Source organism: Rhea americana, unplaced genomic scaffold, assembly GCF_003343005.1.
Source record: "Rhea americana isolate MKP2758 unplaced genomic scaffold, rheAme1 scaffold_204, whole genome shotgun sequence".
NCBI lineage: Eukaryota > Metazoa > Chordata > Aves > Rheiformes > Rheidae > Rhea > Rhea americana.
Window position 1 is genome coordinate 1,475,469 of NW_028186195.1, and position 15,654 is coordinate 1,491,122.

General features: G+C 38.3%; 1 protein-coding gene across 1 annotated transcript in view; it reads left to right on the top strand.

Moving 5' to 3' along the window:
* The first annotated feature begins 2,429 nt into the window (after positions 1-2,429).
* Positions 2,430-15,654, top strand: part of XPO7 (exportin 7) — a 31,152-nt gene continuing 17,927 nt past the window's right edge. Inside the window, exons 1-9 of the mRNA XM_085304234.1 lie at positions 2,430-2,495; positions 2,649-2,795; positions 4,069-4,162; positions 5,528-5,694; positions 6,684-6,776; positions 10,054-10,158; positions 12,745-12,910; positions 13,455-13,528; positions 14,994-15,113. Coding sequence (XP_085160360.1) covers positions 2,430-2,495; positions 2,649-2,795; positions 4,069-4,162; positions 5,528-5,694; positions 6,684-6,776; positions 10,054-10,158; positions 12,745-12,910; positions 13,455-13,528; positions 14,994-15,113 — 1,032 coding nt within the window. The remainder of the gene's footprint in view (positions 2,496-2,648; positions 2,796-4,068; positions 4,163-5,527; positions 5,695-6,683; positions 6,777-10,053; positions 10,159-12,744; positions 12,911-13,454; positions 13,529-14,993; positions 15,114-15,654) is intronic.

Consider the following 15,654-nt stretch of genomic DNA (forward strand, 5'->3'; position numbering starts at 1 on the left):
TTTTTTTAGTTTTGCCCTGCTTTATTAGCAGGACACAAATCTGAAGAATGTTGATATATTTTCTAGAAGCTTTAATTGCAAAAGACATTAGCAGAAGGACTGTTGTCCAATAAATGTATTCATTACCTAGCAGAGATTTTCAGACTCTACCCTTGAATACCCTTGGCTCCCCCCCCCCCAAGTATTTGCTGTGAGTTAGGTTGTATTCAGGGAAGGACAAGGCAGACTGATTAGCAGACTTGCCTAGGAAGATATGCAGAGAACTGTGCGCTTTCAGGAGAGGGCAGGGTAGAAGAATTGCTTTATGCTAGCTTTCAGAATTCATAATGGTCACAAGTATTTTGGAGGTTTGGAGAGAATGATACTTTGTATATGGGCTGAAGATGATAGACATAGCCAACATCTTCCTGCAAGTAAACTCCAATTTTAAATAGACAAAAATAGACTTGTAATAAGAAATGGTAGGTGCTGCCAAATGCTTAACCAGGGTTATGTGAACAATGTTACTATGATAGTGAAGAGCTAATGGAACCGATCGATAAGGCGTTAAGGAAAGCTCTACAAATGCATGCTGCACATCCAACAGCGTGGCCACTTAGCTAATCCTGTGCACTTGCGGTGTGTTGCTGCAGCCACTGCCTGCTGCTTCTGAGATTCTGTGTGTTCRGAGAGTAACATCTGTGTTTCTGGCCAAGGAGAAATATCTACTTGTTCATTTTGTGACTTCTGTGCTTTTAATTTAGTTCCATCTTTGGTCTCCTCTACTTTCCGGTTTGGAGCATCAGTTTAAATTAGATTTTTGAGGATTTTTTCTGAGGAGCTTAAGTCCTTGGCTTTTGGCTTTACAAAAACAAAAGTGTACCTTGAACTACTGAACTGTTCTGTATGATACTTAAAGTTCAGTCTGACACCTATCTCTGAACAAAAAGCCAAGATCCACAAATTCATTGCTCTTTTTACTACTCTACAGCGGACTATGAGAGAATTCTAATTATTTGTCACTTTGCATTTTCCTACAGTGAAAACTAACTAGCCAAACAAAGAAAGCTAGAGGAGAGATCTCCTCAAAGGAATGGATGAAATGTGTTCTTTGAAAAGCAGTATTTCCCAGTACATTGTCCTTTCTAGGGCAGAGGGACTCAATAGGGGCAATATAGCAGCCCACATAGTGGCCTCATTCACTCTGGTTTATACTCTACTAGAAAGATGCCTTTTTTCAGTCACTTTAAGAAATTGAGTTGGTCTTAGCATAAACTGCCCCTTGGAGATGTTTCTGCTTTCCTGCTTTCTGGAATAGCATTAACCCAAAAATGGATCTACTGGACATTTGTTTGGCAGTCTGCCTGTTTCACTAGTGCTTCTGCTCTTGGTGCAGTGATTTTCCCTAGAGTAGTGAAGCTGACAAGACATCGTTTTCCATAAGGTACAGTTAACAGAAAACCTTTTGGAATGTGATGCAAGGCAATAAGGTTCGTGCAGAGGTTCACTCTTTCTGTTATTTGTAACACCCTTTATCTGATGATCACCTCAGCAGCAGAGCATTGAAAACTTCTGTGTATTTTTGGCCTTGAATTGCTGTATTTGTGTATAAGAAGGCATTCAGCTGTGGGCTGATGTGGTGCTTGAATTAGTCAGCTGACTGTGTAACTTGGCTTTTGCATAATAATTTCTCTTCTCTAGAAATTAGGCAACTGATGCTGTCCTCCTTTTTAAAAATGAAGAAGTCAAGGCACAAACTTATGATGTGCTTGTAATGATTTACCCCTGCAAACCTAGCATGTAGCCCTGTAACAGCTGAAAATACCTGCCTAGTCTGTCAGAAGGAACCTGAAGGAATAAATACCCATCTGTGAAGCCCCTCTTTAACTAGGACACCTAAGATTTCACTGAGGAAAACCATCTGCCTGGATCACAATTTATGGCAAATATTTTCTRGTTGTTTGAGCACAGAGAATCGGCCTAGTAGTTTTATTTTGGTTTTAACATGTGCACAAAGATGCCACTCAAAGATACCACTATTCATCACTTGTTCTGCTCTGCTTTAGGTATTTTTAGCACATGTAGTGTATAAGATTTCATATGAGATCATGGAACGTTGGTGTATGTTACAGTGCCTTGTAAAGGGAATGTAAACTAAGTTTGTGGACATTTTGAAACGTTGACAAATAAAACAGACTTGACGTTTCGGGTTAGTTTTTCAGTATTTAAAATGGGTAAGTTGAGATTATCATAGTTAGAGAACACACTTGTTTTCCAGACATCTTTAGTCTCAGTTGTGGCTCACTCAGGCCTGGAAACATGTACTAGGGTACTAGGAGCAGTGTTGGAGTTCACCCCTACTCTTGGGAGACAGACAAAAGTAGGGAAGCAATGTGGTATGTKAAGTGTAGTACACCATAGAACATAAAAATACTGAGAGGTGTCTAAGCATGGATTTGTTGTCCATCTGGAGTCCTCTAAATCTAAACAGAGGTGGCTATGAAATTCCTGAGGAGGTAAATACAGGCTTCATTTAATAGGCCAAAGAACAAAATGAATTTAACATCTTTCTTTTTCATAAATGTGTGTGTATATAGGTTGTGGGTTAAACTGCTGCCTAACTAAACTGTAAACTTTTGTGTTTCTGATTTCTTTTTCCTGTGTTTCAGAGCCTAGCCCAGCTAGAGAACCTGTGCAAACAGCTGTATGAAACTACAGACACTGCAACACGGCTTCAGGCAGAGAAAGCCTTGGTTGAATTCACCAATAGTCCAGACTGCCTGAGCAAGTGCCAGCTTCTTCTAGAAAGAGGGAGTGTATGTAAACCCCCAAACTATCCAAAATATGTCTTGGTATTTCAGGCATTGATAAGAGTAACAGCCCCAAGTTCTGATATTCACTGTTTATRTTGTATAGCCAGTATGCTGCAATGTGTCTTAATTTGTGGACAGCCTCTGCCAAAGAAAGCATTGGCTCTGATATCTAATTATACTGCTGCAATGGTACTACGAATGGTTGTCAGTTTTAATGTCTTGTAACCTTGCTGCATGCCTCACCATCTGCCATACAGACATGTCAAGCTTTAAGTTGAAAATATTATAATGGCAATGGTATTCATAGACTGCAGTATAGGAACCACTGCCTCCTGTTGGCTTTGAGGGGAAGGAAAGATATATGTGTACAGAGGTTTCCTCTTCATAGGAGAATAAAAACAGCAATGTTTCTTCTAGAATTTTTCTGCAGAAAATTCCCCTTCCTATAGTGGTGCTTTAGTAATCTAGTGATTTTAAATGGGTAAAATTAGATCATGTGTTTCAGAATTAGTGTTACAGAGGGGATATGAAATATGTCATCAGTAAATCCTCCCTAACCTTTCTWCAGCTTTTTTCTAAGTAGCCATTTGATTTTTACTTTGTGTCAGCACAAATCATGTTTAAAATGGCTTGGCTACATGATCTTTCAAGGTTTAACTTASGGCAGAATGTACATCCAGCTTTTATATCTATCAGATGAGAGCCTTGTTTACAAAAATAGAAAACATTAAACAGCCTGTGGTAAAGAATAGGACAACCAGGAGGAGGAAGCCATGAAGAAAAGGAGTGACACTTACCCATTACAAGATACTTATACTGAGTTTTACTGTGTTCCACTGTCTCATAGTGTAATAGGTATTAATCTTTGCTGTACTACTGAAGCCAGTCTGCTGGGTCTACTTTACTGGGTCAAGGGAAGTACCCTRGGCCTGCTGCAGCTCTGCACCTAGTCTTCCTTACTAGGTGTCATTTTGCCTCTCCTGTGTGGAGCATGCATATGGAGTACATGAACTCTTGCCTTCTGTAGCAGTTCTGTTGTCTTACTCTTTAAAAGCTTTTTCTTTCTTAAACATTTTTTTTCAAAAAAAGTGTTTTGGTTTAACCTAGTGTGTATAGCAATACCCAACGAACGCTGTCTAGAACATTCAGACTTGCCAATTAATGCTTTAGACTTTCACTTCCAGGGAGCAGTTAGCTTAACGTTCTGCTCTGCTGCTTGATCTTCTTGTTCTGAAGTGTATAGTAAACTACTGTTTGTGGGTTTTTTCCTTTACAGTCATCCTACTCCCAGTTATTGGCAGCTACATGCCTTACCAAACTTGTGTCACGCACAAACAACCCTTTACCGTTGGAGCAGCGAATAGACATTCGTAAGTACAATTTTTCTAAYCAGGCTAACGCTAATGTTGAATGATTATCATGCACACTTTAACCTTGAGTGGGAGGCTTTTGGCAAACAACTGCACTTCACTGTTGTTTGGGTATTTTAAGGTATATAATGAAAAAGCAACTTTGCTCTCGGGCAGCATCTTCATGTATATCACTAGCTAATAGATTTGAAGGCCAGATTTTTTTTTTCAGTTGTGAGGRAATGACATCTCTGCAGTCTTGTAAACAAACTGATATTGGAGCAGCTRCTCTGTTCTGTAGGAAGTAGCCTTTGCATAGAAAAGTGAGGCAAAAAGGAGTCCAAGATATCATTTAACCAAGTGATTGTGCAAAGTCATGCTTTATCTCATAATTATTCCATAACAATCTCTTGCTTACAAAGAAAAAATCTTAAATCCAGTGAGTAAGAACATTTCTTTTGTATTTCTTCTTGTTTGCTTTTATATTTCACAAGGTATGTAGGATTTTTTCTGTTTTTCTTTTTCAAATCATTGAAGGAGATCTCGATAAAGTTTGTGAGTCAAGTTTTTTTTTTTTCTGTTTCATAATTATCCCTGCAAGATTGACCAAAACTCATCATTTCATAGCTCTGCTGTTGTCAAGGGATCATTAGACTCAGACTGAGTTCTTACCATGGTTTGCCCTCTAAAGAATGGGAAAAGTTAGAATAGAAAGCAGCTTTAAAAATAAAGGATTCTATGATCCAAGTCTAAAATCAACTCTTGCTTTAAAGACTAGAGAACATTCCTGTGTCCTGTTTAACTAAACAGTGATCAAGCATTTGGGATCACAGAGTAAGAGGCAGCTCTGGTTGCTGTRATACATATCTTCTGGAATATAAAATATATATGGTCCTTGTCTCTCCTGAGGGCGTGATTTCAAAAGTGCAAATCCTTCGTGGGGGTCTGTGAAATACCATTTAGAGCATTTCAAAATGGAACAGTCAGTCTTTCACMGTACACTTTCCTGGAGAATGACTGATACTTCCTTTTTTCCAAGGAAAGTGTCAGAAAGCTATTCAGTCTTCTTTTTTTAGAAATGTGGTAGATGTTCAGACCTGAGAGGTCTTCAGAGCTTGTCAACTTTTCTTGTTATTTGCATGAACTTGCAAAGGATCAAACTTCACCTGATTATACAAAATAAATTGAGGGCTTTTCGGGAGAACTCTTACCTGAGTCTCTAACCACTTTTCAGATTTGTTCTGTTGTGTTTATCTAAACCAATACTGTGCTGATCTTTTTTCTTCTGAAACAGTCTCCTAAAATACACTTTTTCCTAATGCAGTGTCAGTCTAATCTCATCTGCAAAATTTTTGTCTACAGATATGCCTCTTCTCTGTATTTCAGGGAACTATGTGCTCAATTACCTTGCCACTAGGCCAAAGTTGGCAACGTTTGTTACACAAGCACTAATCCAATTATATGCCAGGATCACAAAGTTGGGCTGGTTTGACTGTCAGAAGGATGAATATGTCTTCAGGAACGTGATCACAGATGTCACAAGGTTTTTACAGGTCAGATTTTTTCTAGATACCTACCTTGGTAGGATTTGAAAGGTCACATATTTTCAATTATTATCTTATACCTTGGTATCCTTTGTCTAGACTTCAATGCTTTTTTTTTTTTTTCCTATTGAATAATGACTACTGAAGCTGAAAAGCCAAAAAAATGACCTGTCCTACTAGTTGTCATAACTTTGTGTGGCAGAGATTTATTTCTGGAAACTGCCACCATTAGTATTTGATGGCATGACAAGACAAGTCTTCCAGCATTCTAGTAGTGCAATTCTTTTTTCAAGCCCTCAAACTTAAATATATCATGCTGRTTAATGCAAAATAGTAAATAAGTGAACTTATTATTTAAGAAGAAAAGATGTGCCATTTACTTCAAGGGTGATAGATCTGTGAAAGTTGGTTTGGATTTTTAGTTAAGTTACAGGGTCCCTTCACTGGAAGATGATAAGTTGKTTTTGTCAGCAGTAGAATTGTAGGGCTGGTGTGTGGTGAAATTTGATCAGCTGCTACTCACGTTTTTCACAGTCTGTATTAAAAATATACATGTATATATATTTTGCAGAGTCTTCATTTGGCATCTCTAATTTCTGCACCTTTTGCCATAGTTGCCATCAAAATTAAGCAAGTTGCTAAAAATTTGGCATAAAAATAAATCTTTTCAGGTTTAGGGATAATACCAAAAGTGTTGATAAACTATTAAATAAAAGAAGCCTGTCTTTATTAGCTCACTTTACCAAACCCTCAGAAACCTTKGTATTGTTAGCAACGTAAAATATTTTAAAAGCACATTTAAAAAGCACATTTAAAGTTTTCTGTATTTGGAATTGCTCRCAGGGCTTTTTCCAGTCATGATACTGCAAAGATGAAACATTAGACAAACWTGTCCGGAAATCATCTGAGCAAAAGATCTTTGAATGACAGTGAAGCTTAATGAAAACAGCCTGACGCTAACCCTAACCCTAACCCTTGTTCTCCTTTTCTTTCATCAGGATAGTGTAGAACACTGCATCATAGGAGTGACAATCCTGTCCCAACTAACTAATGAAATTAATCAAGTAAGTGCTACAGCCTTCCTCAGTGAAGTAAGTGTCCAATTTTCTCATTCATATTGCTGTGTCCTGTGTGTCTGTGCTTCTGTGCTTTTTAGGGGGGGAGGTGTTAAGCAGTCCTGTGTTTTTGTGATATGATACTGTTACCGCTTGTGCTATGGAGAATTATTTTGCTTCCCTCTGGCATCTTCCATCTTCTGTCATATTTTGGTGTAGTCTTCTGAGATTGAAAGGGTAGCAAAAATGATGAGCAAGTGGTGAAACCTACCTAGGGAAGATAAGGTCCCAAGCTTGAAGACTCCATTAGTGTCTTTTGGTTTCGACTCCATGCATTGTTTCAGCTTAGAGCATTCTTGTGTCAAGAAGTGAATAGAACATGCCCTCCTCAGTGTTGCCAGAGAGAAAATACAGAGAATCTGTCAAATTCTGCAGACTTTAAGTGTCCTTTCATTTAATACCAAATTTCCCAGTGTTACCAACAGGCAGTTCTCAAATAACATGGCTTCATTGGGATCAAATACTGTATCCCTTGTACAGCCCTAGCCTTTGAGAGCTGGCAGAAAAAAAGACTGGGCGCACAGAGTCCTTGGTGCAGCACTCAGTCATGCAGGCTGCAGCAGRTTGTACCATTTTGATGTAGAAGTCTTTACAGGTTGGTTAGATTTTTGTGTTCTGTGGAACCCTCTATATGGCATTTTTTTTGTATGTTTTTCTTTTGTTACATTGAAAGTTGGAACAAGTGGYATTACTTGATGCCATCTAAGCTTACGTGATTTCCTAGTCAGGCAGACTTTGCCATGGCAGTGCTGATTGCTGTTGCTGTCCTAAGAAGTGACTTGGAGTGGGTTASCATTTATGGAACTGTTTCTAATTTTGCTGAAAGGACCAAGAGTTAATTGGGGGGAGTGAGGGTTTTGATTTTAATATTTTACTGAGGAAACTAACTTTTTGCTAGTGTATAGATTAATCCTGGCACGGGAATGGGATCCTTGCATGGGATTTGAAGGCTTATTATAAATTGTTTTCAGAACTGGAAAYGTAGGAAGAGGCTTTGTCCTCTTTGTCCTGGTTAGAGCAAAGCACCTATTCCTTTTGCTGGAACTGATGAAGTTCAGCACCTCTGAGCATTTGGGAGCTACTAAACAGAAATTCTCAAGCCTGTAATGTAATCCAAGTGGTTTCTKTAACCATTACATGCCCAGAATTGACTTTCATTCTTTAAGGCTGACCTTAAATCAAATCCTGTAGCTCTTCTCCTAACTCTTATGCGGTRTGTAACTACTGTTACAATTTCCTTACATAAACTTTTGTCAGATTCTAACTCACTCTACACAGAGAGCCAGTCCTTCATTTCCTCATATCAAGGATGAGAGCAAATCTCCTTACCTCTGTGAATCAGTACACATCTGTCAGCATCTTTGTACAGGGCTGTGACTCCTGCTCGCAGGAGAAGGAACAGCACAAACTCACCTATTTCAGTTCCAGAATCTTTACAGAGTGATACTTATTTAAGCAATGAAGATAGCAGGAGATTTTTGATCAAAGTCTATCTTGGATATTAAATCTACCACAATTTACTACTCATTTTCATAAATATGCTTTAAGCCAGCAATTGCACAGGGCAGGATTCAGTGACTCATCTTAGAACATCTAAAACTGCTACTACTTGCAGAAGTAGAACTGTTAACATGCCTGCTCTTTAGAGTGGGGTCATGTACATGCATGTGGCAAAACACACACCTGTGGGGCTTCTCATCAGCATTTTTGTGATAATTTTTTAAACTTCTGATTATGTTATGTGACAGTCAAGCTTGCTAAAGCTTTGTTTCCTAAAGCTTTTATTTTAAAAAGCTCATAATACAAATAAAATAGAGCACTAGTAACTCTTGTTGAAGTATGAGTTTTCATCCTAAAGTACTGCACAAATTTGCCCAGAAGTACTGAAAGTGTCCACTGATTTGTACTATGTGGCATTGTGGTGGAGAAGAGAGAATTTGTGGCTGACTTGCCACAAGCCCAGAAATATGAAATTTTTAATAACCGTGAAGCAAATAACTAATTCTACTTTTCGTTAAGAGCCTGAAGTCTAATAGCATGACCCAAGGAATGATAGACCTATGGTTAGAGCATCTGACAGATTTGGGGTCAGTTCTGATCTTCTACCAACTACTGTATTGTGCAGGGCCTCTCTCATCCATAAAATGAGACAAGAGCGTTTGCCTCCTTCAAAGGTCACTGTGAAGGTTAATTACGTTAAAATGAAGCCCACAGCATTTAGGACTTTATAGATAGCTGCAATGTTGGATGAAATATGTGTAYAACCAAGATCAGCAACAGGCTAGTAACAAAAACGCGAACAAAATGGAGAGTCAAATTGTGTGCATGTGCACTGGGATGCAAGTGTTCTTGCACTTCCCAAATGTACTACAGTGACTTGCTGCCATGAAATAACTCATCTTGGGCGAGTGGCAAGTTATGTTTTGCCAGCCTGTGCTGAAGTAAATTGAAAAGATACAAAGTATCACTTCGGTCTTCTCCTCTGCTGAGAAAGTGGTCTACAAAGTGATATAGCCTGTGCTGCTGGCAGCCTCTGCAAGTCAATGTTTAGAATGCATTAGTTAAATTGATGTATGATTTTTGTTACGCTGTTTAAGATCATATGTGTGTATATGTCTCCCAGATCATATGTCATCTTTTATTCTAATATGATTAGAGGTCCAGTGCTGGAGCWTATAGCGGATGTGACAAAGTCTAAACTGACTGTCACTGGTTAACTTTCCTTGTAGTTTTCTTCTCATCTGTGCAGGTTCAGGAGAGGATATGTAAGTGACCTTATAATTACTAGTAGTTGACCATGTATCTGCCCAACGGCTTCAGGTAGGATTTAACTCTTAGGAGTTTAGAGCATTTTAGAAAGTCATATTCAAGTTTCTAAATGATTTAAGTGCTGTTTAAAATACTACCTTTAATTGTGCTTTGGAAGAGTAAAGTTAGAGTAAAATAGTTCTACTTTGTAGCAGGGATGCAGTGGTACTGTGCATTGTAAATATATATGTAGAATATTCTGTCGTAAGTCAGTAAGATGATTTTTAACAGTGGAAAGGTTAAGGGCAGTGAAAGAACCATTACTCTATAATAAAAGCACATGCTACAGTGATAACATGTCCCTTTAGTTTAGCCAGCTGGTGTAACATGGTTCTGGGGATGGGAAAACCTTGATGTTCCAGTACTTTGACAGGGTTCAAGTATTCTGCTCGTCTTGTTCTTTTTTTGCCAATAACATCTAAGCAGTGGTTTSCTCTCTGTTCAGGCGGATACTACTCATCCACTGACCAAGCACAGGAAAATAGCCTCTTCCTTTCGAGATTCATCTTTATTTGATATATTCACGTTGTCATGCAATTTACTGAAACAGGTAAGAAAATCGGTTTGTCATCTCCTCTAYTGATACATGTTGGGGCTGTAGACTTTGGGCTGAAGTTCTCTCTGATGTAATTCCTTTGGAACAAGTGCTCTTGTTCTAGGAAGTAATGTGTTCTCATGGCACAGAGAAGTTTGTTTATCTTTAGAGATGTGTTCCAGCTTTTCAGAAAAGCTTTGACTCATTCTTTTTTTCTTTTTATGAACACCTAACACAAATACTGAAATATTGCATTTTTTTTTTTTTTTTTAATGTTGATTGGAGATACATACTTGGACCTTGAAGCTTGGGTTTGAATGTTCCTGGTTTCAAGCATCAGGAAAGAGATGACGTGTTTGTTCCAAAGATATTTTGGATATCTTTGATTTACAATCTTGGCAGAGAAATTTGCTATAAAACAAGTCTTTGTTGTAACCTCAAATTAAAACCCACATGATGAGAAAAATAAACTCATCTTCATGAGGACATATTAGATTAAAGGGAGACTAAAGGATTGTCCTTGATCTTCTCACTCATGATAAGTATTAGATTGTCTTGTGTTCCCTGGGTTTTTATTTTGTGCTAATTATCGCACACTAGTTCACTTGCTGCARGAATATTTACCTTGGGACAAGATGGCAATATTCTGTGAGAAAAGTGTATGAAACTTCKGTTTGTTTTAAAGAGTAGCTTTTTTTCAGCTGAAGTACTGTTTTTGTTAGAGAAATAACATGTATATTTTGTATCCAGGTAGATTRTCTGAAGAAAATTTTTGATTCTGCATCTGGTTTCTTTTCTAAAAAGCTGATACATAAAGTTTTAAAGGTGCATTCAGAAGAACAGCATTTTATATGAAGATTTAGACCAATTAACTGAGTGGCACAGATTTGATTAGTTTAACTTTTATCCTTCAAGCTGACTGAAGTGTCAAAGTTGACAAATAGCGCAAAGCATGAAAAGCAAATTTTATTTTAAAGATCTTTCAAAATTAGCAGTTCTTGTTCTGTCAGTAATATAGGTGGGTATGTGGGTGTAACTTGATCTTATTCTGGTTTCCAAAGGAAACAAGGCTTGTACAATTATGCTAGTCATCCTTTCGTATACWCTCATCTGCTTGACCTATAACAGCTTTAGTAAGTTTTGGATTTGTTGGCTTATTTCATCTGCATTTGATGGACAGTCAGAGGTCTCAAAAAAAATAAAATAAAGACATTCTCCACTTTGAAAAGTGGTGCCTGGCTAGGTGGCCCAGCTGTGGAAAAGACTATGGTGCAGCAGCCTTGAATGTATTTACATGCCAAGGATTGCAGGCAGAACAGGGTCCTTAAAATGCCCAAACTTGTAGGAAAAAGTTCTACAAGCACTTGTGTTCAACTAGGAGATGAAGGCTAGGCCTTATTAATTCTGATGTCCCAGAACTGCCCTTTTAGCACTGTCCTGTATGTGTAGCTTCAACTATAGTAAGTACGCTACTCTTGCTGTGTGACCATGTGAACTTGGAGACTCGAAAGATGTGGCTTGTTTGAGGAAGAAGGCTCAAGTTTTCACCCTAACTCTTAATCATCCTGCTTTTGTTTCTTAGGATGCTGTGATTTAAGACAGATTGGAATRTTTCCTGTTGTCTCATGTAACATCCTTGTTTTCCTGTGATTAAACACCTTCTACTCAAGTTATTTCTTTTTTATCTAGTTGGCAGCTGTATCAAGCTTCTGTATATAAAGCAGAAGTTTCCAAGGTGATGCTTTTGAGTGGGGGTGAGCTGCTAGAAACCAGTGATCATGTCTACATCATTGTCCACAAAACTGCATGTAATTAGGCAGTTGCAGAAGAATAAGCCTTTGTGATACACATGCTGGAGAGAGTGAGGAAGAGATTTCAGCAACCAATTGCAGCTAATCTTGGCAGCCTCAGTACAGTGCAAAACATTCTTTGTGGTTGGCTTAAGCTGGAAGAAGTTAGTTTAATTTTAAGCACAGAGCAATAGCACAAAGCCTAGACACACTGGCTTATCCCTGGAGTACAGTCCTGAGTGTTATGTGTAAACTGCTGTGAAATGACTTAGTATTTCATATCCACTAGGTTCTTTGTGATACTTGAATATCCGTGTTTTCCCTGCCTATAACAGAGCTTTGTAATCAGAGCAGGGCTTATACAAACCTGCACAACAAAAGTGAATGTGCTCATTTCCATATGMGGGTTAGGTGCAGCAACAGTATTCCCTGCTGTTAGGTGCTTGTCAAGCAGAAAATGTATTCTTGTGTTTAACCTTAAGAACTTCCTTATCTCACGAATCTTCCAATATGATTGCAAGTTGGCAAGCCTGGTGGCTTTTCTYCTGTGCAGTACAAACTGAGTGAAAAATGAACCACTATCTAGTCATATATTTTATGTAAAGACTAAGTATGTAAATACACATACTGTCTATAATAGTGTAGGKTTAGCTGGGATGGGGTCTGTGGTATATGATCCTTACGATTGTCACATCCCATTGAAATTAAATTATTGCCTCAGACTCAGCTGTCACCTTCTTGGGTGTTTCGAGGTTTTGTTTTGTTGTTTGTTTTTTGTTTGTTTTTTCCTTTAATCCAACGTATTTCACAGGCTTCTGGGAAGAACCTGAATCTGAATGATGAAAGCCAGCATGGTCTGCTCATGCAGCTTCTTAAGCTCACCCATAATTGTCTGAACTTTGATTTCATTGGCACATCAACAGATGAGTCCTCAGATGATCTCTGCACAGTGCAGATCCCAACCAGCTGGAGATCAGGTAATGCTCCTGGAGAAAGAGGACTAATCTGTAGCATACCAGCTGAAAATATGGGTGATTTGCAAGGGCCCTCTCTGCACCTAACAAACTTCTGCATATGGTGCCAGATGCAAAATCCGGCCTTTCTTTAGCATAATTACAAATGCAGTCCAACTTGTTGCGTTGGCCATCATGAGTTATACAAACACTCCTCTGTCCTGGGTCTTATACCTGCCAATTCAAGATACAGCAAAGTGTGTATACATTWAAAAAAAAAAAAAGTAAATAACAAACAACTCAGTGCATGCTGTTGACATCTTTCTATTTTTCTTCAGTCACTCTGCAGGTAGTTTCACAGGTTGTTTTCTTAAAATATTATCCTGGAATTTTAGCTTAGTACCAACAGTTTTACTTCCTTTCTGGGAAAGGCAATTGTGTCAAAACCTGGAAGTCCTTGTTGTTAACAGGACAAGTATGCGTGCTGTTCCTGATTTGGACAGATAAGCATTAAATCTATGGAACGTATTAAATAGACATGTCAGTAAATTGCTGCCTTCTGTTTCAGCTTTCTTGGATTCCTCAACCCTTCAGTTGTTTTTTGATCTTTATCATTCCATCCCTCCTTCGTTTTCTCCTCTGGTAAGTTTAGTGTTTGTTTTCCTTACAGAATTGGCTAACAATGTTTTTTGTAGGATTGATCAGGGAGACTTCAATGGTTAGAATGTGGTAGAATGATTTCAGGCAGTTACACAGATTTTGRTGGCTCTGCCTTATGATGTATAGACAAAGAGGAGGCTGGTCCAGTTGTGCTAGTGCTGAGAAATTTGATGGCATCTAGCAGGTTTTGGAATGGATATAAGAGCAACTTGTAGGTTGGAAGTTCACCCTACTACTTTGTGTAGCATAGAATCTGCTAAATCTGCAAGCATATCCTTGATGGATGCTGCTGATGTTATTTTCCACTGTACAGCTAATGTACTTGATCCTAAAACCATACTACAAGTAGGTAGCAAGTCTGGGAGTGCAATTAAGGAATTAGAATGYTCCTTCCACACTTTAAAACTAGGCCATGTCCCAGATGCATGAAATTGCCAATAGCACAGCTGAACTAGAAGTTGGATTATTTCTTTCTTGGAAAAAGAAAAAAAAAAAAACCCTACCAGTCATTTATCTGTCTAATGAATATTTTYCATAATTAATGCTACAATGAAAACTTGCCCTTTGGCTAGGGAGGGAAGGGTCCTTCAGAAGTATTTTTACCACTGAGACTCTCAGCACTGTTCATTATGTTGCAGGGTTACTTAGCTAGTTCTGAATTTAGAAATCTATAGAATATAGAACTATACTGAATTTAGAATCTCAGAGACTAACAGTATGAGGCTTTTTGTTACTGAACAGAAATATGAGGCAATTAAACCTGTAATTGTCCTGAGTCTTTGATTGTTAAATGTAAGAGCCAGCAAGAATGAGAAGTTTAACAGCTGAGGAGGTAGTAGTTATACTGGTCAGAGGGAATGGGGATTTGCCTCCAGATAAGGTGCTAGTTATAACCGACTTGCTTCTGCTGTTCATAACCCCATTCAGCAGCTTGCTATTAGTGCTGCTGCATTCTTGCAATTTATACTTGATTTAAATTTGAGGTTTGGGTTGAGAATGATTTAACACTTTTCTCGCCAATCTTCTATCTTCTGTATTACTTTTCCAAGTCTATGTTAGGCATACCAGCTTTCCTTCCCTCTGCTAGTGTATTGTCAGTCTTATGCTTTCTATGTCCTCCATCTGAAGAAATGTCACTATTTTGGGGGATGCATAGCAGAGTTTAGAACACATCTTTGACTGTCAGACTGGAAATGTTCTTTTGGGTAATATGTTCCTTTATCTCTGCTGTAATTTGTTTCTACTAATTTTTTATAGAATGCTAGAATTACAAAGGTGATGGCTGTAATTTCAAGTCCATCTTTTGAAAAAAAAATCAGCTGACGTGCAGCTTGCAAAGAAGTCTCAAACTTAACTGATTCCTTCTGCATCATGAGAAGGAAACCTGTGTTACTCATTCTATTATTCTAAGTCCTCTCTTTCTGTTTGTTCTTTTTGCCCATTTTAGGTTTTATCCTGTTTAGTGCAGATAGCTTCTGTACGCAGGTCCCTCTTTAACAATGCAGAAAGAGCAAAGTTCCTATCTCATCTCGTTGATGGAGTAAAACGAATACTGGAAAACCCACAGGTGAGTATTTCAGATGCAGTCAGTGAAATTTTTTCTGCTTCCTCTCTACATCAAGTATCTTAATAGAAAATAATTTGTACTATATTTGTCCCAGTCTGTATTCCTTAGCATTTCCATTTCATACCAGCTGTCTCTTTTTAAAGAAAAGGTAAAGAAGCTGAAGAAAGGTAAGAGTAATGAAAATGTTTAGTCTGGTAAAGGGATTTTAAAGAATTAGTGGCAGCAATAACTTGATGACAAGTCAATTTTAAATGTTGGTGTAAAAGAGTATAGTGTTCCACCCAAGGTAAAGGTTTGAAGGATGTACAATTTAGGGATGATGGAAGAACAGTGGGATAGATGATAGTTTCACCCAGGCAGATAGGATGACACACTAGATTCCTTTTATCCCTTYTTGGTACGACTGTAGCCATCCCAAACTCAGTTGAAGAAGGGGTTGTGCCACATGCCTTGCTGTGACTTGTGGCACTGGGCAGAAGGATGCAGTATGTTATTGCTCTTCCTCTTTCATTCCCTAAACTCTTACCATAAATCTTTGCCT